The 24,967-nt window shown below is 38.6% G+C and overlaps 1 protein-coding gene across 18 annotated transcripts in view; it reads left to right on the top strand.

The window, feature by feature from the left end:
* Positions 1 to 24,967, top strand: part of MAPK10 (mitogen-activated protein kinase 10) — a 284,798-nt gene that overhangs the window by 182,285 nt on the left and 77,546 nt on the right. For 13 of the 18 annotated variants that reach the window (XM_081110000.1, XM_081110013.1, XM_081109999.1 and 10 more), the window contains 5 exons: positions 15,099 to 15,228; positions 20,145 to 20,203; positions 20,973 to 21,111; positions 21,820 to 21,985; positions 24,316 to 24,387. In XM_081110000.1, the coding sequence (XP_080966126.1) occupies positions 15,099 to 15,228; positions 20,145 to 20,203; positions 20,973 to 21,111; positions 21,820 to 21,985; positions 24,316 to 24,387 (566 nt within the window). The remainder of the gene's footprint in view (positions 1 to 15,098; positions 15,229 to 20,144; positions 20,204 to 20,972; positions 21,112 to 21,819; positions 21,986 to 24,315; positions 24,388 to 24,967) is intronic. The other 5 variants (XM_081110008.1, XM_081110011.1, XM_081110005.1 and 2 more) reach the window with 1 other exon arrangement.

Consider the following 24,967-nt stretch of genomic DNA (forward strand, 5'->3'; position numbering starts at 1 on the left):
AGAAAGATTGGAGGAGGGCAATTTAACATTAAGAGAGAAATCAAAGATTTGTTGCTTGGGGACTATTAATTTTCAGGTCTTTCTGGGTCACCAAGTTAGAGGTGTTCAGTAGGCAGTTATATCTGTGAGTCAGGAGCTTTGAGAAAGATATTTTAGCTAGAGATAATGTTTTGGCATCTGTGTAACACCGCATTGTTTTAAAGTAGCTGCTCAGTTTAAACTTTTGTCTCCTTTTGCTTTTATAATGCCCTCTTCCTAACATTTAAAGCTCTGGAAATAAATGCTTAGCAGTTACAGATACAATGTCATTTAACAAACATGTAGGAGATACAGAGCCAAATCCTTCAGGATGTGGGCCATTAAGGAGCACAACTATAAGGAGCACAACTTGGAGGATAGGAAAAACAAAAGCAATAAAAGGCAATATATAAGTCCACCATGATGATGGTACAAATGCAAACTGTTGCAGAGAGAGTTCAATTTCATAAATATTAGCGTAGGGGAAGTGAATAAAGATAAATAGTACACAAAGAGGGCCAGAGTAGTAATGAAGGAAAGAAGTCCAGGGGGGCATAAATAATAGCTAATACACATTTTACATCTGCTGGGAGAGGTTTGAGGCCATTCAGACTTGGAGGGCATTCCTACAGCCAGAACCGCGTGCTGGTGCAGCCTTAGAGCAAGAGAGAGTAGGCCCACGGGCCGGGCCATGACGTTTATTCCTGTCATAATTGTACGTCCCATGTGCAGGAACCATTTGTGATTCTCGTGGGTCACTTAATGGGTCTCATCAGTTTTGCAGGCGTCAAGACATAGTAGCAACCTGTGAGCCAAAGGAGCATCTTACTGTCCTTCGTTTATTAATTTTAGACAGCACCTTCTTTCTACCAGGCCACCTTAAGTCACTATTTCAAAGTAGCTACTTGAACAAATAAAGGTGATGTGCTCAATAAATTTCAACTCCATAGCTAAATGACATCATCCAGGCTCTAATACTCACCTGAGTTGCCATGTAGATTTAGAGGGAAGATCTTGTTAAAATAAAAATATTTAACTAAGTATGGTAAATATTTAACTAAGTATAGTTAGTTAAAAATATTTAACTAACTATTCAGGTGGGTACTGGAAATATTGGGAGGATACCTTTGTAAATTATATGATTGTCTAACCTCTTTGCTGTGTACCTGAGACTAATTTAAAATAATACTGAATAATACTGAATGTAAATTTCAATTGAAAAATAAAATTAAAAAATATTGAATATAAACCACACTTTAAATTTATTGCCAGGAAATGACCAAAGGTAGGGATGTAGCAGTAATCTTGGAAAAGCAAGCCCTTGCTTCTGCCTCTTCCATATTATAGAAACAATGTGTAAAAGCTTCTTTAACCAGAAGCACAGTGGTCCTGAGTGGCAGGGGACCATATGAGTTATCTCTAATTTAGGGATGTAAAAATAGTGCTATTGAAATTTGATTAACTTAAAAATACAAATAAAATTTATTATATTCATTGCCTAAATATTAAAAATATAACATGAGAAAGTTATTCTTGATATGTCCTCATGTATGTTAATCAACTGAAGCTTTCTGTCCACCCCTATCTGTCTGTAATAGTGTTTCACTGCTATTTTCAGAAGAGCTCATTTTTTACATGTGATTTTATTATTTTTATCCTTTTTTAATTTCTGGAAATCTCCAAAATTGCATAATATGGTTACTAAATTTTAAATAACTAGTGACACCTTCAATATAGATCCTAATATTTTTATTTAAAAAATAGTCTCCAAATGGGCTAAGATGCCTGATAAGAACAAATATAGTCTCAATTCTAGTTTATGTTTGTATTATTACATACTAGTGACCTGTCCCACGAAATTGTGCGAGATCTGGGACTCTTCCCACCCCCCTCTGCACCATGGGACCACCCCGAGTCCCAAAATCCTGCCCCGCGTGGCCGGCACACCACGGATGGCCCTGAGTCCTGGAGTGCCGCCCGATGCCCCACCTCTGGGCTATGCACAGCAGCCTCTGGGCCCCACCCCTGCAGCGTGCATGTGGGGCCATGGAAACCCCAGCGGAAGCAGTGCAAAGCAGCCACTGGGACCCTGTGCCCCCGCGGGGCTGCAGGAACCCCGGTGGAAGTTGTGCAGAGCGGCTGCTGGTCCTGCCTCTGCTGCCCTGCCCCCACTGTGTGCGCCACCATCTTATGATGGTGTTATGGCATGAGGGTCAATTTGCATATTACCTTTTATTATATAGGATAAGTGGTTCAGCCCAGGTTTTTTTTCACAGAAACTGCCCTCCTTCATTTAGAATTTCTTTATTAATTAATCATATTGTAAGACAGAACTTGTCAGAGAGGTTGCCTATATTTATGATCTTGTTAATGTTTTGCCAAATTTAGATATTGGAAAAATATAGGCCTTTATAATATTCTGATGAAGTGCAGCATAAAAATATTCTGAAATTAGGAATTCCATCAAATCCTATTGAGAATATAAACATATTATAAAATTAGAAACTCTATCTAAAAATTATCCTCACTAGTTATGGAATAACTTAATTCCATATTTATGGAATTAAAAATTAAATATTTTCCTTTGAGAACTCAATATTTGATATGTTCAGTTCCTTTCTTGCCTCATTTTCTTTCAGCACATTTTAGTGTGCTTTTATTGCAAGTTTTGCTTATTACCTAGATGTTTCAAGAGCTAAAATATTGTGGTACTCCATTTACTGAATACTATGATTAAAGATTTCCAAGTGATTTTGCAGGAAAAAAAATGCATCTAAAAATTAGGATGTGTTTACAAAAAGTTGTTCTTCAATCAGAATTATGAAGGATGCCAAGAAAATAGGGATTACCTTGCTGAAGCATCTTTATTTATAAATTTTTTTATATTTTAATTTTTATTTTTTATTATTATTTTTTTTATTTTTTTTAATTTATTGTTTAAAGTATTACAAAGGGTATTACATATGTGTCCATTTTATCCCCCCGCCCTAGACAGTCCCCTAGCCTCCCCTATCCCCCAGTGTCTTATGTCCACTGGTTATGCTTATATGCATGCATACAAGTCCTTTAGTTGATCTCTTACCCCCCTACCTCCTGCCCCCCAACCCTCCCCGGCCTTCCCGCTGCAGTTTGACAATCTGTTTGAGGCAGCTCTGCCTCTGTATCTATTATTGTTCAAAAGTTTATAATGGTCTCTATTATCCATGAATGATGAGATCATGTGGTATTTTTCCTTCATTGACTGGCTTATTTCACTTAGCATAATGCTCTCCAGTTCCATCCATGCCGTTGCAAATGGTAAGAGTTCCTTCCTTTTTAGAGCAGCATAGTATTCCATTGTGTAGATGTACCACAGTTTTCTAATCCATTCATCTACTGATGGACACTTAGGCTGTTTCCAGATCTTAGCTATGGTGAATTGTGCTGCTATGAACATAGGGGTGCATATATTCTTTCTGATTGGTGTTTCTGGTTTCTTGGGATATATTCCTAGGAGTGGGATCACAGGGTCAAATGGGAGTTCCATTTTCAGTTTTTTAAGGAAACTCCATACTGTCTTCCATAGTGGCTGCACCAGTCTGCATTCCCACCAGCAGTGCACAAGTGTTCCCTTTTCTCCACATCCTCTCCAGCACTTGTCGTTTGTTGATTTGTTGATGATAGCCAGTCTGACAGGTGTGAGATGGTACCTCATTGTTGTTTTGATTTGCATCTCTCGGATGATTAGTGACTTTGAGCATGTTTTCATATGTCTCTTGGCTTTCTGAATGTCCTCTTTTGAAAGGTGTCTATTTAGGTCCTTTGCCCATTTTTTGATTGGATTGTTTATCTTCCTTTTGTTGAGTTGTATGAGTTCCCTATAAATTTTGGAGATTAGGCCCTTATCAGATATGACATTGGCAAATATGTTTTCCCACACAGTGGGTTTTCTCGTTGTTTTGTTGATGGTTTCTTTTGCTGTGCAGAAGCTTTTTATTTTGATGTAGTCCCATTTGTTCATTTTCTCTTTAGTTTCAAGTGCCCTAGGAGCTGTATCAGTGAAGAAATTGCTTCGGCATATGTCTGAGATTTTGTTGCCTTTGGATTCTTCTAGAATTGTTATGGTTTCCTGTCATACATTTAAGTCCTTTATCCATTTTGAGTTTATTTTTGTGTATGGTGTAAGTTGGTGGTCTAGTTTCATTTTCTTGCATATATCTGTCCAATTTTCCCAACACCATTTATCGAAGAGACTATCTTGGCTCCATTGTATGTTCTTGCCTCCTTTGTCAAATATTAATTGAGCATATTGGTTCGGGCCGATTTCTGGGCTCTCTATTCTATTCCATTGATCTATATGCCTATTCTTGTGCCAGTACCAGGCAGTTTTAAGAACAGTGGCTTTGTAATACAACTTGATATCTGGTATTGAGATCCCACCTACTTTGGTCTTTTTCAGGGTTGCTGTAGCTATTTGGGGTCTTTTTTTATTCCAGATGAATTTTTGGAGAGTTCGTTCTAGATCTCTGAAGTATGCCGTTGGTATTTTAATGGGAAGTGTGTTGAATTTATAGATTGCTTTGGGTAGTATGGACATTTTAATGATGTTGATTCTACCAATCCATGAACACGGTATGTTCTTTCATCTGTTTATGTCTTCCTCTATATCTTTTTTCAACGTCCTGCAGTTTTCTGAGTAGAGGTCTTTTACCTCTTTAGTTAAGTTTATTCCTAGATAGCTTAATTTTTTTGGTGCGATGGTAAACGGGATTGTTTTTATAATCTCTCTTTCTGAAAGTTCACTATTGGTGTATAGAAATGCCTCAGATTTCTTGGGGTTAATTTTGTATCCTGCTACATTGCCAAATTCATGTATTAAGTCTAGTAGCTTTTTGATGGAGTCTCTAGGGTTTTGTATGTATAATATCATGTCGTCTGCAAATAAGGACAGTTTTACTTCCTCTTTTCCAATTTGGATGCCTTTTATTTCTTCTTCTTGCCGAATTGCAATGGCTAACACTTCCAGTACTATGTTGAACAGGAGTGGTGAGAGGGGGCATCCCTGTCTTGTTCCTGTTCTTAGGGGAAATGGTGTTAGTTTTTGTCCATTGAGTATGATGTTGGCTGTGGGCCTGTCATATATGGCTTTTATTATGTTGAGGTATGATCCTTCTACTCCCACCTTGCTGAGAGCTTTTATCAAAAATGGGTGTTGGATATATTTTAATTTTTAAATTACAATTTACCTTCATTATTTTGTATTCATTTCAGGTGCATAATATAGTGATTAGACAATCATATACTTCACAAAGCATTACCCCTGATATTTCTAGTACCCCCTGATATTTCCAGAATCTCTGATATTTCCACTGAATCTGTCAATTGCTTTGGGTAGTATGGACATTTTAATAATGTTAATAATTAATGTTAATTAATAAAGTTAATTTATTAATGTTAATTTCTATCTGTGAGCATGTATATGCTTCCATTTCATTTATTTGTATCTTCAATATTTTTTCACCAATGTCTTATAGTTTTCAGAGGATAGGTTTTTCACCTGCTTGGTTAAATTTATTCCTAAATTTATTCCTAGGTATTTTATTTTTTTGATGCAATTGTAAATGGGATTGTTTTCTTTTCTTTTTTTTAAATATATTTTATTGATTTTTTACAGAGAGGAAGGGAGAGAGATAGAGAGTCAGAAACATTGATCAGCTGCCTCCTGCACATCTCCCTCTGGGGATATGCCCGCAACCCAGGTACATGCCCTTGACCGGAATCGAACCCGGGACCCTTCAGTCCCCAGGCCGATGCTCTATCCACTGAGCCAAACCAGTTTTTGGCAAGGGATTGTTTTCTTAATTTCTCTCTATGATAGTTTGTTCCTGGGTACAGAAATACACTTGATTTCTGGATATTAATTTTGTATCCTGCTCTGATTTCTATGGTGATGATTTGTTGAGCATGAGTTCATATCCTTCATCAAGTCTTTGTGTGATCTCCACATCACTAGTTCGCTGAAGAGCTATAAAGCACTAGCAGTTCAATTACTAGTGTTTGGAAGAGCTCTGTTTTGAGGGCTTGGCTTTTGAGCCCCACACACTACCTAGTTTCAACTGTGTTGTCCATCAAGTGCAAAATGGTTTTAATAAGAATCTATGTAACTGGGCTTGATAATTTAGATTAGTTTGTTACACAGGTGAAATGGCTTTTCTTGATGTTGAGCTCTGAGTTTTGCTACCTTCATCTACCATTGGACCCTGCCTTTTACTTAGAGAAAGATCCAGGTGAACTCCGTGGTTTATTGCTGTATTTGACCATGAATTGCTGCTTGTCAAATGTTGTATTCCACAGAAAATACATTTGGAGATGGTGATCACTTGTGGGAGATTTATTAGGGAGTGTACTTGGGGTTAACTCATGTGAAATAGAAGGAAAAGAAAGCAGACAGAAGTTTAGCTGCAATGCAATCTCAATAGAAGCCCTATCCGACCCTCCTGGGAGTTCTGAAGATGGAAGGAGCCTGAGTTGGGGGGTGGCCAGGGTTTTATAGTTTCATGTTCAATAGTCACTGAATGAAGGCTGCCTATGAAAAAGGCAGAGGCTGTACCTAAAGGAGGATAAGAGCCGAGGGATGTCTGCAGCAGCACTTCCAGCTGCTGGGACAATAAGTCGTTTATTTCTGAAGGGGAATCTTAGCATGCATCACAGCACCTACACTTCCCTTTGATGCACTTAATGCAGTTCTATAATTGGCTTTCTTCCTCCAATATGCTGAGAACATATTTGCAGAAAATCAGAAGCCAAAAGTGCTTGGGGCTCACAAAAGTTATAATGTATCCCTGAAACCTGGATATGCCTACTTCTAGACTTTCTGTTATATAATTAATGTCTTTATTACTTAAGTCACTATTAATTAGAGTTCTATTACTTGTAATCAAAAGCATCCCTAACAATATATAACCAAAATGATACAGCCAATCTATTCAAAGATAAAAATAACCAATCAAAAAATAATCCCCTCCAAAAAACCCCAACAAACAAACAAACTATTGAGTTCTGATGGGGTGAATAGGGAGGGTCTCTACTGAGAAGGACACTTGGGCTGAAACCTGAATCACAGGATAGGGCCAGGCAGGAGAAACAATCCCAAAAGCCTGAGGCAGAGGTGAGTTCAGCTAGTTCACCAGCATGGCTGTCAATGGTGGAATCAGTGTCTCCGTAATAATATTTGGGCATGAAAATGAGATATTTGAGGGCACTGGGTGCACATTTCTTTATAGTTTTCAACTAAGGTCCAGGCCTCTGGAAAAGGTCAAAGTGAGAATGTGGGAATATGGAAAAAGAGCAATAGAGGTGCGGGGGTACATCTCAGGACAGAATTTGGTTTGTTGGGCTATAGCTTAAGATGTTTCAGATACTCCAATGACACTTTTAAAAAAATTCTTTATTGTTTAAAGTATTACATATAGTATTACATATGCCTCCTTTTCCCCACATTGACCTCTCCCCAGCCACCGCCACCCCCCAGCACATGCCCTCACCCCCCTAGTGTCTGTGCCCATTGGTTATGCTTATATGCATGCATATAAGTCCCTTGGTTGATCTCTTACCACCCCTCCTCCCATGCCTTCCCTCCGAAGGTTACTTCATTTCATGTTGTCCCAAAGCTCCCTTAGGCTCTCCTCCTGCTTTCTAATTTTTTTCTACAGTTGCTGTTCAGATTGGGTGTGTTTTTCTGCCCTATCTTCTAACTCACTAATTCGGTCCTCCGCTTCTTTTAGTCTACAGTTGAAACCTTCCATTGTGGTTTTTTTTATTGTAGCTATATCATTTTTTTCTTTTCCCTTGATTCTTACATAAGTTGTTGATTTTCTCATTTATCCATTTATGAACTGTATGACCCTTACTCTGACATAATTTCTTACTGTACAGCACCAATGATGCCAATGTGAAGATGCATTTGCTAAACTGCTGCCAGTAATCACTCAGGAATTACAGAAAATGGGAAAGACTGTAGTGTCAGCCTGGGTTCATGGCAGGAGACAGGAACATTTACAGTAGGCAGAGATTTAATATGGTAAATTGGGTGCTTGCAAAATCATTGGAAGGCCTAGAGAGGTGAGCTCTAGTCTGGGTTTCCCAAATGATTCCCCGACATGCTAGAGCAGAATCATCTGGAAAGCTTCTACCTCTGAGACCAGAACACCTGATTGTAACAGAGGTTCGGGAATCACAGAGCTGAAACTGTGCACTCATCACCTCTGCTGTCACTACTCCATCGTGCTAGTGACTGCGCCCTGGAACCTGGAGTCCACCGCAGCCTGTGCTTCAGCTCCTCCTGCCAAGACTCTGGAGAGTGATATCAATCTTTGCTTCAGAAGAAGATCTCACATCTCCATGAGACCTTGCTTGCCAACCAAGCAGTGTTAGGAGATGACCACCCTCACTTCTTCCTACAAATCTTTCATAGTTGCATCAGTGTCACAGGACCTTATTGGAATCCAGAGCTCTAGCTGTAAAAGCATCTGGAAGTTATATATTTAACTCTTAAGTCTCCTTGATGAAGGAAGACATGATACAAGGTGGTCAAATGGAATTTCAATGAGCCAAACCACAGCATACCACACAACTGTATACAGGCAACATTCTTATTCTTTCAGAGGAAGGAAAGAGATGATAAGAGATACCTGTTGACATTGGTTCTCATATTGGTTAAAAAAGATACCCTGTGAGTGATTAATCACTAGGAATAGGAAGTTCCTTAAAAACAAATCATTGCCCTGACCGGTTTGGCTCAGTGGATAGAACATTGGCCTGCGGACTGAAGGGTCCCAGGTTCGATTCCCATCAAGGGCATGTACCTTGGTTGTGGGCACATCCCCAGTAGGGGGTTTGCAGGAGGCAGCTGATGGATGTTTCTCTCTCATCGATGTTTCTGACTCTCTATCCCTCTCCCTTCCTCTCTGTAAAAAATCAATAAAATAAATATTTAAAAAAAATTTAAAAAACCAAAAAACAACAACAAAAAACCCCAAATCATTTTGGATAGCTTATTAAAGTGATAAGTAATAGAACTGTATGGCTATAATGTATCTAGATTTTAACAAGGCTTTTGCCTCAGACTTTTATATCATGGGGCAAACTTGTGAAATGTCAAGATAGTGGTATAGTTAAATGGATTTTAATTAATAGACAGATTAAGAAATGCTGATCTATACTAATAAAAGCCTATGTGGTCATCATGCCCTCATGCCGTCACGCCCTCATGGTGTGACATCCTCATGCCATCACAACCCATCACCAGGAGGCTGCGTGCACAATGGGCATGTGGGGGTGGGCGGAACTGCATGAGTGGCAAGGCGTATGGGTGGGCGGGGACTTGACCAGTAGGTGCACTGGGGGAGCAGATGGCAGCTGCCACTGCCCAGAGCCGGCCCGAGGCTCAGGCAAGCTGCTGATGGTGGCTGCCACTACAAGGACTGGGCTAAGGCTCAGGCAGCCTTGCGGCTGGCAGTGGCAGCAACAGAGGCATGATGGGAGGGTAGCCTTCTCCTGATCTCTGGGTCTCCTCCCACAGAGGGAGGCCAGAGGCAGCAGCAGCAAGGGGGTGCTGGGGACAGTGCCTTCCCCTGATCAGTTGGTGGCCTTCCCCAGAGGCTAAGCCATCAGTAGGACATCCTCTGAGGGCTCCTGGACTGTCAGAGGGGCAGGCCAGGCTGAGGGACGCCCCCATCACCAGTGCATGAATTTTCTTGCACTAGGCCTCTAGTTAGTAGATAAATATCCAATTATAACACACACTATAGAAATTTATGTTGATCTTGCCCTGCATTACACAATGACTCCAGCAAGGACATTGACTTTTAAAACTAGCAATAGTCATTATTTCTTGAGTGCTCACTCTAGGTGAGGCACTATAGATACATGAAATTGTTATTATCTCCATTATAAATATGGGGAAACTGATGCCATAAAGTGCAAGTGGGTTGCCCATAGCTTTGTGTCAGGTAAGCAGCAGTACTGAAATTCACACCCAAAATTGCTTTAAGAGGTCACAGAGGGAGGGAGAATGCTACAACATTTCTAGGAGAAACTGGCCAGTGTCATAACTGCTCAGAAAGCCGGGAATTGCCATACTCAGTTATCCCACAAGAAGTCTAGGGCTGTCCCATTATCTTGCAGGATCTGGTCAGTATCTCTCAGACTGAAACTCATATTGACAAGCTTCACTGAAAATTCACATAAAAAACCAGATGCCAATTTATTAAACTATGAGAAATGTGACAGTCAAACTGACCAAATATGGACGTTATTCTTGCCTGCAACATCTGAAAGAGAGCCTGATAAGCAGAACGTTGATTGCAGAGGATGGAATCAGACCGAGGAGACGCTGATCAGAATGCTAGCAGGCTGCAGTCTCTGACAGTCACAACAGGAATGCAAACATCTGCTGGCTGGCAGGACCTCTGATCTACCTGGGAGGCAATCTCTTATTTGGCCAGGCAGCGTCAGCATTTGCCTTTCTAACTCCTTTTTATACACTTTTATGATTGATTGCTATTCTTTCTTTAGATATTTTAATGATTTTAACTAAATTGTTTTGGATTAAAAGTTAGTGGTGTTTTTCTCTTTAAGGTGACTATTTTTATCAGTTTACTGCTGGTAAAATTGCTTAACCTTAAAAATTATAATTTCTGGGAGAAACCAAGATGGCGGCATAGGTAAACACCGGAAATTGCTGCCTCCCAAAACAACTTCAAAAATACAACTAAAAGACAAAACGGACATCATCCAGAACTACAGGAAGGCTGGCTGAGTGGAAATTCTACAAGTAGAAGGAAAGATAAAAGCACACTGAGACTCAGAGGAGGTGCGGAAGTAAAGTGCAGAGGTACAGAGGCGCACACGGCAAGGGCTGGCAACTGAAGACATGGCTGTCTTTTTGAATTGGGAGGGAGTCACAAGCCCCCAATTGCTCTGAACTCAAGTTCTGAAGTCTCTGGGGACCCAGACTCATACGGGGAGAAACTGGACTGTCTGGCAGCGGGCAGAACTTGGAACTCGAGGACGGCTTTCTCTCAGAGGTGCTTGCAGCAATTACAGGGACACTGAGACATGGGGCCTCTTAGGGCAGGGCTGAGGATCAACCATAGCTGTTTGCTCCACCCTGTTGATTCCCTGAGACCACGCCCCACCCAAGCTGTGGCAGAGGCTTTTGCATATGAATGCCCTGGCCCTTTGCAATCTGAAAATTACCTAACAAACTGCAGCTGGGCCAGACAGACCCAGAACTTCCAAGAGAAGGCCCAAGGCACCACAGCAGCTTGCATTGCTTCACAGCTGGGCCTCATCTGGGTACCTCCAAACCCCAAACAAGGAAGGGGAATCTGCAGATCTTCTCATAGCTCCTGCTGGGTAGCCTCGGGCAGAGGCTAAATTAGTACCTCCTTAGATGCAAGAGCCAGTGTACCCAGTGGTCAGAGTGGGACCATCCAGATTACAACTCCTCAGATCCATAAGGGACACACTCAGGGGACAGACTCAGTGAGCACCAAAGCCCCACCAAAGCAAGTCTTGCCCCATAAGGATGTCTTCAGCACAGAAGTTCTCCCACCGTAGACACAGCTGATTCTCATAGCCAATTGGCCTGGAGGTCAATTCCTCCCAGTGGTACCTACAACAATCAAGGCTTAACTACAACAAGACTGTGCACAAAGCCCACATAGGGGTGCACCAAGAGTGTCCACCTCAGGTAATTGGGGAGGCTGAGCCACTGGGCCCTATAGGACACTTAGCACACAAAGCCACTCTACCAACACAGGAAAGCATAAAAAATGCAGAGACAAAGAAACAGGATACAAATGACAGAAATGGAGGAAAGCAAACTACTGGATAATAGAGTTCAAAACCACACTTATAAGGTTTTTCAAGAATTTTCTAGAAACCGCCAATAAATTTAGTGAGACCCTGGAGGATATGAAAAAAGACCAACTAGAAATTAAGCATACACTGATTGAAATAAAGAATAAAATACAGAGATCCAACAGCAGACAAGAGGATTGCAAGAATCAAGTCAAAGCTTTGAAATACGTAGAAGCAAAAAATACTCAACCAGAGAAGCAAAAAGAAAAAAGAATCCAAAAATATGAAGATAGTGTAAGGAGCCTCTGGGACAATTTCAAGCGCACCAACATCTGAATTATAGGGTTGCCAGAAGAAGAGAGACAGCAAGATATTGAAAACCTATTTGAAGAACTAATGACAGAAAACTTCCCCTATCTGGTGAAAGAAATAGATGTACAAGTCCAGGATGCACAGAGAACCCCAAACAAAAGGAATTCAAAGAGGGCCACACCAAGACACATCATAATTAAAATGCCAAGGGCAAAAGACAAAGAGAGAATCTCAAAAGCAGCAAGAGAAAGACAGTCAGTTACCTACAAGGGAGTACCCATACGATTGTCAGCTGATTTCTCAAGAGAAACTATGAAGGCCAGTAGGGAGTGGCAAGAAATAAAGTGATGAATAGCAAGAACCTACAACCAAGATTACTTTATCCAGCAAAGCTATCATTCAGAATTGAAGGTCAGATAAAGAGCTTCACAGATAAGAAAAAGCTAAAGGAGTTCATCACCACCAAACCAGTATTATATGAAATGCTGAAAGGTATTCTTTAAGAAGAAGAAGAAGAAAAAGGTAAAGATAAAAATTATGAAGAGCAAATATATATCTATCAACAAGTGAATCTAAAAATCAAGTGAATAAAAAATCTGATGAACAGAGTAAACTGGTGAATATAATAGAACCAGGGGCATAGAAAGGGAGTGGACTGACAATTCTTGCGGGGAAAGGGGTGTGGGGGTGCAGGAAGAGACTGGACAAAAATCGTGCACCTATGGATGAGGACAGTGGGAGGGATGGGAACTGGGTGGAGGAGAGCTATGGGGGGAAAAGAGGAACAAGTGTAATAATCTGAACAATAAATATTTAATTAAAAAATTATAATTTCTGTATTTCCAAATCCATTGTTGTCCTTGTGCACTACCTATAGGCTGCAGGTCCATCTGATTCCTTTACCTATTCTGCCATTGGTAAGTTAACAAGAACAAATAAGAACAAAAGTACCAGTGCTGACATACAGAGTTAAATAGCAGCACAGGTTGTTTTTTTTTAAGACAGAATTTTCATTTCACATACCCTCACTGTGAGTCAATGGTGTGCAATGTGTGGTTTTCAAAGAAGCCAGGATAGACTTCCTTGTATTAACTGTGTCAACATAATGAATGAGCGACTGAGTTTCTGAGAGAGTTGATAGCCTTACCCTTCACTGACACTCCATGCCTAGAGTAGCAATGTTGATTTAGTGTAGGGCTCACATTTTTAGATGACATTCACAGCCTGGAATATATTCTGAGGAACTGACCAGATGGAGATGGGCTTTGAAATCACATTCTGACAAATGGTGGTAGGGACACTGGTGATATTTAGCTTAAGGAAGAAAAGATTTAGGAGAAAAGCAAGATAAGCTTAGTGTTATTGAGTGCTTATAGGCCAGCCAGGCATTGTGCTCAGTCTTTTAAAGGCTTCAAGCATTGTGGGTCTATCATAAGGAAAAGGAAATACTTCACTTTGAGTTGCCCTGGAAGGCAGGGCAGACAGTGATCAATACATCCCATGGAAAGACAACTCTGCTTAGTAGAATAATGGCATTTATAACTCTCAAAGCTGTTCAACAGCAGAAGGAGCTGCCTTAATGTTAACGGGGCTCAAGTTTTTGGAGATGCTCAAGCAGAGACTGGCGGGACTTTTGATGGAGATATTTTGGAGAGGAATAAGTGCTAAATGGAGGCATGGATCAGAGGAACTCTGAGACTTTGTCCTGCCTTACCCTGTGAGTGTATCGTTATCTTACAACACAGTTATCGTTTTTGTTTGTCTTTCAGTTTAGTGGTATTAACCTTAAATTGTAAATGTCACTTCCGATTCAGTAGATGTTGTGGGGACACTAGTTGCTATGTCATTCCTGGAAACTAAGACAGCCCTTCCTGGCAACTCAGACAATTCAACACAACTGAGAGTGGCAAGGATGGGAAAAACATTTGTGAGCAGGTCATGAAGTATGATAGCAAGAAGAGACCTACTTCCTCATTTGTCCCTGACCCATGTATTCTGAGGATGGGAGAAACAGGACCATATATTGATTGCCATTTCAAAGCATGGTAAATGATCATTCTCAAATAGTTTGAAAGCTTCAAATGTAAGTGGCATTTATTTCCATGTTTGTATTTAAATAATAAATATTATTGATGCATCTGAAATCCCCTCTAATTGCATTCCCCATTTTGAGCTTTGTTATAGTTAATGAGGGAACTTTGAGTTTCAACCAACCTGTGCTTTCATGGCAATCAACATCACACCTTAACAACTGGTACCTTTGAATGGGGAAAACATGAATGTCCACATAAAATAACCAAAGAATGATGAACCTAGAGAAAACCTAACTATCACATCAGACTAGAGGAGACTTGCAAGCCTAGAGAGATGAAATAACTCGCACACAGTCACGTGGCTAGGGGGGGAGCTGAGCACTTATCTTTCTTCTCTTGTCCTCACTCATTGATGCAATTATATGTTGTATTCTTGCCACGATTCCTTTTCTTTCTTTCTTTTTTTAAATTTATATTCTTGCAAGTAGAATTTTTTTTTTATATTGGTCACTCATATCTTCTTATTGTTAAAAAAATCTTTATTGTTTTACATGTATCCCCCTTTTTACATGTGTCCCCCTTTTTACTCCATTGATTCCTTCTAGCCCTTTCCTCGCCACCCCTGCCTGCCCACCCCAGGCCTACATCACCCTATTGCTTATGTCCATGGGATATATATATATATATATTTTTTTTCCCTTTGGTTGGTCTCTTCCCACCCACCCTCACCTTCCCTCCAAGATTCAACAGTCTGTTCCATGCTTCTATATCTTTATTCACAGCCTTGTTGATCTGTGATGTGAGGAGAGAGTATCTGAGTAGTAGTTCTGTAGGCAGGAATTCTAAGGACTCTTTTGTTTTTAATCCTGGATTATTCTTGGATCTTTGCAGTGCTGCATATGATGCTGTCCTTGACAGAAATGTGGCCATTAAGAAGCTCAGCAGACCCTTTCAGAACCAAACACATGCCAAGAGAGCTTACCGGGAACTGGTCCTCATGAAGTGTGTGAACCATAAAAACGTGAGTTGTTATTTTTAAAGCTCTGGTAGTGGGAGGTTGTGAGATCGGGGAAAGAAAATTAGTATGCCAACTTGAGTAGGAAAAGCTTTCTTTACTTTGCAATTTGTCTTTAAGGTTGTTTATCCTGTCCATATGCTACATTTAATTTCATTGTCCTCATGGTAGCTTTCTGCTTAAAAAATCATCTAAAAACTATATGGCATGGAGGGGATAAATTTGGTGGATATCTCCCTGTTATGAAATTAACCATATTTGGTTATTGTGCTCCAAATTAAGTGGAGAGCTCCATTCTTCTCCAAAATAAAAACAAATAAAAATAAAAATATCTTATAGAACAATATGCTATGTTTCTTTACAATTTCAATTTAATTATTAACAGATGAAGATTTGTATCTCCCTTTTCTTTTACATATAGTCTGACAGTGGCCTACACTTGTTCAGTGCACATGCTGTGCTTTGGCAACTTGTTTTTGTAGGGCTGCACAGCCGTGCAGGGGGATATTTGCAAAGCACTTTAGAACAGGATCATCAAGAACATTTCTCCTTGGAACTCAGTAGGGTTCAACCATTATGGGACTTTCTTCACTTCCAAGTATAAGCTTCTTCAACCACAGGCAAAGGCCACTAGAATTCTTTCTATGTTTTCATTCTTCTTAGTAAGGATAAATAGGCAATAATTCATTGTTGTAATAATGACTATTATTAAGAAATTAAATATATAATAAATATAGTACATATAAATATATAATAGCTAGAGGCCCAGTGCACAAAATTCGTGCATGGATAGGGTCCCTAGGCTTGGCTGGTGATCAGGGCTGATTTGGGCCTTCCAGCTGTTGGCCGGGGCCTTCCTTCATCCCACGCTGCTCCCTGGTGGTCAGCACACATCATAGAGAGCAATCGAACTCTCAGTCTCCTGATTGAACTCCTGAGGGGGCACTTTGCATATTAGCCTTTTATATATATAGAAGTTATCCTATATAATAAAAGCCTAATATGCTAAGTGTCCAGATGTCCAGTTGTCTGTTCAACCAATTAAAGCGTAATATGCTAGTGATATGCTAAGGCCGCTCAACCGCTCGCTATGACATACACTGATCACCAGGGGATAGACAGTTGACCAGTTGCTATGATGTGCACTGACCACCAGGAAGCAGATACTCTGACTGGTAGGTTAGCTTGCTGCTGGGGTCTGGCCCATCGGGACTGGGCTATACAGGGATGGGCATGCCCTGGAGCCCTCCCGTGGTCCCTTCTGCAGTTCCTCCCCAGCCACCGGCCTTGATCAACCCCAATCAGGACTGGGCAAGACAGCCCTGATCGGCCCCGATCACCAGTCAGGTGGAGGGACCCCACCCGTGCACAAATTCATGCACTGGGCCTCTAGTTATATTATAAATTATTATAATACTACTGTATAAACAGTTACTATTATAACTCCCTACAAAGTTTTTCTTAAGTAAGAAAATCACACAGAATATATGAAACTAGAGGCCCAATGCATGAAATTTGTGCATGGGAAGGATCCATAGGCCTGGCCGGCGATCAGGGCCGATCTGTGGGACAACTGGCAGGAAAATTGGGGGGCCCCCCCGCTGGCACCCACCATGGCCAGCCTGGCGCTGCCCGCTCACTGACCCCACCCCCCAATCACCCTGCCACAGCCGCCGGTCGCCTCCCTCTGTGGGGTGACCAGCGGGGCGATCAGGGGGCCCCCACTGGGACCTGCCTTGGCTGGCCTGGGGTCTGCAGGCTGAGGCAGATCCTGTGTTGTGTGTCTGCCCCCTGGTGGTCAGTGTGCATCATAGCAACTGGTTGTTCCACCTTTTGGTCAATTTGCACATTAGGCTTTTATTATATAGGATTATCAATGTAAGCTTAAAAATAAGCGAATTTGTCATAAGGCACATCTATCAATGGCAATAAAAAGAAGCAAATATATGAGTGTTTATTCAAAGGATATTTGAAATACAAATATGTGGATTCAGGCTCAATGGCATTGTTTCTCTTTTCCTCTATTACACTGTTCCAATGACTTTTTAGTTTAGTCATTTGACAAATATTTGTTGAATGAATAAAATGTGCCAGATATAGATCTAGATATTCTGAGTACTAAGAATAGAGCAGTGAAGATAACAGAGACGGAGTCCTGCCCACGTGGAGCTCATGTTCTAATAGCAGAAAGGCAGTCTACCAAACTGATGGGTAAAAGTATGGAATGGCAAATGGTGATAAGTACTATTAAATAAAACAAAGCAAAGAAGGAAGATAAAAATTCTGGTGAATTTGGGGTGGAGTAGAGTTACTTTTTAAAATAGGCTGAGCAAGAAACACCTCTCTGAGAAAAGGAAATATTATGAAAGTATGTACCCATCTTTAATTTGGCTTGTATGCAAAGAATATGGTGCTTCTAGAAAGGAACATAGAAATGATGGAAAAGATAATTCCTAAGAAAAGTCAATCTACTAAAGCAATTTGTTCTTTCAGTATGTCAAATAAAGACAAGAGCAAGAAAACCACATGACCTATGCAATCTATTTTTATGATAGCAAAGAGCACGAGAAACACCATAGGCAATGGAAGTAGGATGGATATTAGTAATGAAGCAACTGTGTGGAAAAGTTTGACAGTTTGTGTTTTCATATGTTTATATTTTCCTAGTCCTCCTTCCTGCCCTTATATACAATAAATGCATTGCAAAGAGATTTCCACTTACTTGGGAATCATACTCCCCATTCTGGATGGGGAAGTTCACATTTATGTGAAATATGGAGGTTCACATTTATGATATCGAAAAAGAAGTTCCAAATTGAAATGATAATTCGTAAATGGCATACTACCTGTTACCACCTTTTGTGTGTGTATGTATGTATGTATGCATGCCTGCATGTATAAAAGTTCATGGAAATAAATTCTGGAACTTGCTAACAGAGAGAAAGTTCACTTACAACCAAGTGTAAATTTCACTTCAGTACTTGTAATATTAAGTAAAAGCAGTCAGAATGCAGAACTCTGTTAATGCTGTGGAAAGTAAAGTGAAACAGTGAAGTAATTCCAAATAAAAATTTAATAACAGAGAAGAGCATTCATTTAGAAAGCAAATACTTAATTCTAGGAATTGGTAGCCAGTGTGACTATGAGTCCAGGACAAACACTGATTCATCGCTGTGCACTTTAAGATACTGGAATAGAGGAGCTGAATCAGACTCCTGCCTGGGACATTGTTCAACTAAAATGGAAATACCTGTGATGATCTGCTTCTAAAGACAAAACTTTAAGTTCTTATTAGTAGGATTAGAATTCATAAAGGAGCAAAAAAAGAGGATAAATTCTCAAAAGGAAATCAAAGAAATTGAAAGTAATTATTTTATTTTATTTTTTTTAAAAAAAGGGCATAGGGAAAGGAAAAATAAGAATAGATAATGGTGTGAAATTTACCTTTCAAAATAATAAATCTTGATATGGATTATTTTTATGTATTATGTTGTGTTTATATGTGTCTTACACCTAGTTTCTGGTGTTTTTGTTTGAAAATGTCAAAATGAATTACATTCCAATACTGATAAAATACTAGAAAACCAGACCCACTATAAATATGTTCCAATGAGAGATGTACTACATTGACATTTTTCAACACAGACTATAACTAAGTATATAGAATGACAAGGTACTTTACTAACAAGCTTTAATGATAGTTGAAATGATTTTATTCTTTATGAATATTCCATACTGTGAGGTTGCTTTAGTAGAGATGATCTTGGGTTTTTGGTATATTATAACCATTGACATATATATGAAAATAATGGATAATGTTATAATTTTTTTCTTAATAATTCCTCAACAAATGAAAACTACTTAATGCCTAAAAGCATTCTTTAGAATTGATTGCTTTTCTTAGATGTTTAAAATGATTTTGTTTTATTTTTATTACTTCATATGTTTCTGTACCAGTTAACAATTTTATTAATTCATGTTTTAAAGTTGTATAAATCTTAAACTTGTACTTATCAAATTTTTGTGAAATAGTTACATCTATACTGTGAGTAGAAGATAGTTATCTATATTTTTAATTTTTATTTCCTGTTGGCACATTAGTACAGAATTTTTAGCAGAAAGAACATTTCAGTTATTTGTGTATGCAATCTATTTGGAAATATGACAAAGGAGATTTTTTAAATTTACTTATACTAGAAGGTAAAATTCTTTACTATCAAATATATAGCACAAAGCAGGAGACAATAAGTTTAATACTAGTAAATAAACTTTTGATAACTTTTTCCCATTTTCTACTAAATTCATTTTCCCCCACACATACTATTGGAACATTAGTTTAAATAATATTTGAGTATGAAATAGAAGCAAAAGAAACTAGATTAACAATAAAAAAATCTTGAATTAGAGGTTCACCTTGAATTAGAGCATCATCTTGAAATAGAGGTTCACCTTGAATTAGAGCATCATCTTGAAATAGAGCACCACCTTTAACTGGAACACCACCCAGCTCACTAGAGGAAAAACATGGCCTTGCTAAGTCTCCTTGGGTGTTTCACTGCTGCTCCCTTTTCTTACATGCTTTTCCTTCTTTGTTTAATGACCTTGTATTCTACCAGGTAGAACCATACTCTAATGCAGTATCACAATTACATATCTTCTCTGACTCTTTCTTTTGCCTAAGAATTTCAGCTTTTTAATTGTATTTGAACCTGAAGACAAACCATATGTCCTTTCTAAGTATATTTTTCCATGTTCTGTGAGACAGTTCTAGAATTTTTTCCAACTTTTCTGTTTCCATCATAGCGCTAGAGTGTGACTTTGAGTTGGAAAAAATGCTAGTCTAAATATGCTTTTAAAATAACTCATTCTCTCCCTTTTCTCTTTTACTCTTTCTTCTGTCCTTTCCACTATCTCTTTTCCAGATTATTAGTTTACTAAATGTCTTCACACCCCAGAAAACGCTGGAGGAGTTCCAAGATGTGTAAGTAATAAAACTCATGAAGGAAGGGAGAGCATAGCACTCTAGTAACTCAAGGGAAATTGACAAAAATAAAATAGATGAACTCCCTTGTAGAGATCAAAAGGACATGAAAGCTGGCAGCAAATGAAAGGGATCTAGGGACAGGACAGAGGTTCTGTTTCTGGTGTTACTTCTGGTTCTCTGTGCTTTGTTGTTCCATGTTCTTGTTTTCAGTTGGAGATGATATGTTATTTATTATGTGTTTTTTGTTATTGCTGATTCTGTGAGTTATTTAGAATGAGTTAATTCCCTTTGAAAATTACTACTAAAGAGACGTCCGATAATAATTATCTGTAATATTTATTTTTATGGTGCCTTTGATTTTGTGTAAAAAGTATCTACCTAGAAGTACAGTGATGACAAGCAGAGGAGAGAAAGTCAATCACAGCACCTTAACTTGTGTAACAACAGATACATTGCATTCAGTGGAAGATGCTATTTTGAATTTTTTTCTTATTTATAATCATAATACTTGGGAAAGAGTTTCAGGAAATTCAGGGAAAAGTAGGAAATATATGGGCAGGAACCACACACTAATAAATTCTATTAGCAACATGTGGTAGAGTTACCATGAGTTGCATGAGTGCAAAACAGAAATATTTCATATTCTCCATTCAGTCAAATGTGGAGCTGGGGAGTTAGAAAGACATACAGATTTAGAAGAGGATTCTGATGTATTTGAAGGACTAAACAGATGATCTGAAACTAAACTGTGGATTTACCCTTCCAGTTACTTAGTAATGGAACTGATGGATGCCAACTTGTGTCAGGTGATTCAGATGGAATTAGACCATGAACGAATGTCTTACCTTCTATACCAAATGTTGTGTGGCATCAAGCACCTTCACTCTGCTGGAATTATTCACAGGGTAAGAGCGCCTACTACAGAAATATAATGAAGATGTTTTAGGGAAGAGAAACTAACTGTAGATGATTTTCTTTATGTAGGGGGCTAGGTTAAGTAGACTGTCCTTCAATTCCTTTAATGTTAGAATTAGTACATAATTCACTAGTGTGCAGAAGGAAACTTAAGCTGTACTGTAGTTGATGTTGTTTAACATTTTGTTCCAGCTCATTGAGAGTCAGCTTCTGAGAAGCCTCATGTCTTCTAGCCCGTGATTGGCAGAGGTCGCATGTGAAGTTGAAATAAGACAGTTCATTTAACTCAGTTTGTTTCTGACAGAATAGACAACTGCCCCGATCTGCTCTCCTGTCAGGCCTAGACATGAAATATAAGCTGAAAGGTTTATGTTGTCACAAGGAGAAAGCTAACGGATGACAATAAATCCCGCCCCCCTCTAAAAACGTTTTTCAATATGAGCCTAAATTGTAAAGACGATAGTACAATTTTCTTCTGGGTTTAACAAAGTTCCTGAGGTTATTACAAAAAATCAGAAAACATTGTAAACTCCTTTGGGGCAACAATTATTTGCATTATGTAGGGCCCTGCAGTAAGGGGAGGGGGCCCCCAGTGCTACTTCAGGACGAGGACTACCATGTTGATTACGTAAGTAAATGAAAATCACAGGTTCCACATGATGCTGGCTTTTCATTCCCTCTCTTGTTCCTATTGTCAGGATTTAAAACCAAGTAACATTGTAGTCAAGTCTGATTGTACATTGAAAATCCTCGACTTTGGACTGGCCAGGACCGCAGGCACGAGCTTCATGATGACTCCTTACGTGGTGACGCGTTATTACAGAGCCCCTGAGGTCATCCTGGGAATGGGCTACAAGGAGAACGGTAGGGATGCTTCTGACTCACAGCCACGGAGACTGTGAAGGAAATGAGTACATGTTTCAGATAGCCAAGAATAATATTCTCTTTCTTGTATATAAATATTATTTTTAATAGGGCTGCCAGCTTTTGTATTCAGAGGGGTTTTTTTTGCTTGTTTTTTAAAAACCATACTACTAAGAAAACTCACTCATTAAAAATGTGTAGGATGCCTCTAAGAAGTAAGCTTTGCTAGAAGAGCACTAAAATGTTAGAGCTGCTCCCTTTTCTTACATGCGTTTTCTTCTTTGTCCCACTAAACAGTGAAAGGATACTACTGAGCACACATGCTGTAGGTACTGAGGAAAACATGCTATTTGAGCTGCAGATCAGCTCAAAGTGAGTGAGGAAACAGGAATAAATCTATTATATTTAACCATTTGGCTTTATGCCATATATTAGAGAGATGGCTCTAGTCCTAGGGAAAGGCAAACAAAAATACACCACACATCTTTGGAGTGAGAATCTTTACAAATGCACAATGAATACTTGATTTAAAATAATCCAAATTGTTCAAGTTGGATAAGAGTTTCTTTATTGTTTTAAACTGATCTGTATGTAATATTTAGGGTAGCAGTTGCCTGGTAAATTTTTTATAAATTCCAAAAACCATAGAGAGAGAAAAATATTTGCTACTATTGCTTTCCTAAAAGAAATCTTGTAGTCATGAACACTTTAAAAGAAAGGGTAGAATCTTCAAAATGTATTCCAATATGTTTTTATTGATTAAAATGAAGGATTTATAAGTACCTATCAGAAAGTATCACAATATATTATTTTGCAAAGAATTTCTAACAAATAATATAGCATATTAAAAATAACATCTAATATATTTAGGAATTAAAATAGTTTTAAATTATAATTTTTATATGTACTCAGTACCTTTCATATTTATGTTATACTCTATTCTATTTAGTCCTAGCCACCCATTTTAATAAGTTCTATAAAAATAATTACCATTGTATTTTTATGTGTAGGTGCTATAGGTTAGGTACCTTTATGAAAATTTTGGGGTTATCAAAGTTTAAAAAAAATTTTGTGTACTTCCAGATTAGAAGAAAGCCAATACTTTTGTGCATTTGTATAGAAGAAGAGAAAAAGTCAGCCCCCAGGAAGGTCAGGTTCACTTTGGTGGACAATGGAAAAAGTCTGTTACCTTTTGACTTGGAACAGGCAAATCTAGTCTAAATTATTTGGAAAAACAGGTATTTGTATACATTCTTCCCAAGTTATTATTTTTTTAAAATCAAAGGTAAATCAATTTATAACACCAAGAAATCAAGGATCTTCAGAGGCTGGGGGAGGTCTGAATTTGCCTGTTATGGCTTTTCAGAGCTTTGCTGCACAAATGGTGCATAATCTCATCCCTTCTCTTTTCCTCTCTAGAAAGGGTTGCAAGTTATTGCCTTAGGGTTTTTTTGGCATCTCTAGATCCGTGCAGAAACCATACCTAGCACCTGTGCTGTTCTGCCACTTATGTATGGGAGGAATGTTATCATGCAGAAAAACCTGCTTGCGACATCAGGCATGCTCAGCTAACCCGTGCACCTAACCCTGCCTTCCTTCCCCAACGGGTGTTTCAGCCTAATGTTTTTGCCTCCAAGTTCCCTTTGTCCTTACTAAAAAGCTAGTTGGAAGAGGAGAAAGACTGGAAAGAGAAGGTGAAGCATGTTTGGTTAACAAGTATGATAAATATATGAATATAACAATTTTAAAAATACCTTTAATATCTCTTTTCACTTTACTTTCAAATGATTCTATTAAACATGTGCTAATTAATGTTATGTTTTTAAAAAAATTTCAAGTAGAAATGAAAACTGATATTTATTTATAAGAATTATTTATGAAGGAAAAAACTAAGTCCTAAAACGAGGGATTCAAATACTTCTGCCTTAAAACTACGGTTCTGGCCATTTCCTAGTTTCTTGGATTGGGTTGCACATACCAAAAAAAAAAAAGTATTCCATGTAACTGAATAGGATAGAAAATGGAAACAGCCACTGTCCAAGTTGAAGAAGATACTTTTGGTTAGCTGCTGCTTTTCCATGTCACCATTTCCTGGCACTAAAGAGGCACCCATAAAGTAATTTTCAAAAATTAAATTGAGCTCTCATACTAGACATTGATTATGTAATATTATAGTGCTGGTTTTAATTCACCTTTTTGGTCAACTTTTGGTGGGAAACAAAATTTGTACCTTCTAATCAACTGTTCTTTTTCCTCCTCCTTCAGAGATCAGTTATCTTAGTTAACTTGACTTTCCTCCCTTTTCTTCACTTCCCTCTCTCCTGTTCTAGTGGATATATGGTCTGTGGGATGCATTATGGGAGAAATGGTTCGCCACAAAATCCTCTTTCCAGGAAGGGACTGTATCCTTGTACCTTTTGCTGCAGCTTTACATGTCTTGTTCTCTCTCCCTTTAAACACCTAACAGTTTTACCAGGAGAGGAAAGATAGAAGCAAAAAGTTGGGTAAGTGGTGTAATTGTGATTTTTTTTAAAGTGATGATTTCTATAATCTGACCAGTACTGAAGACTACCTACCACAATGATTTAATTAAATTTCAGTGGGCTTTTTTCTTTTTAAATTATTTTGTCTACAAATCAAAGTAGCAGTGCTATTTTTTTTCATAAATAAGAGAAGCAACCAAATCCAAAATTGTTAAAATATATTTATCTTTATAATTAGAAAAATAAGCCACTGTTTGCAAGTATTTTCCATCTGCTTTCTAAAATGAATTTATGCTTCTATAACACTTAGGCAAGCTTTTGTCTATAGCTTCTTCATTCATTTGAATTGCTCTTGACACTATATCCAGTCTTAAATAGGTCATTATAGCATTTTCTTCTTAAAACATGAGCTTCCACATTTAAAAATCATAGTTATTATTCAAATTGCTGGGTGTCTGGTGGGTTTAAAATAGGCCTCTCTCACTTGACTTGGATATGT

This window comes from Myotis nattereri (assembly GCF_964212035.1).
Source record: "Myotis nattereri genome assembly, chromosome: 1".
NCBI classification, from domain to species: Eukaryota; Metazoa; Chordata; class Mammalia; order Chiroptera; family Vespertilionidae; genus Myotis; species Myotis nattereri.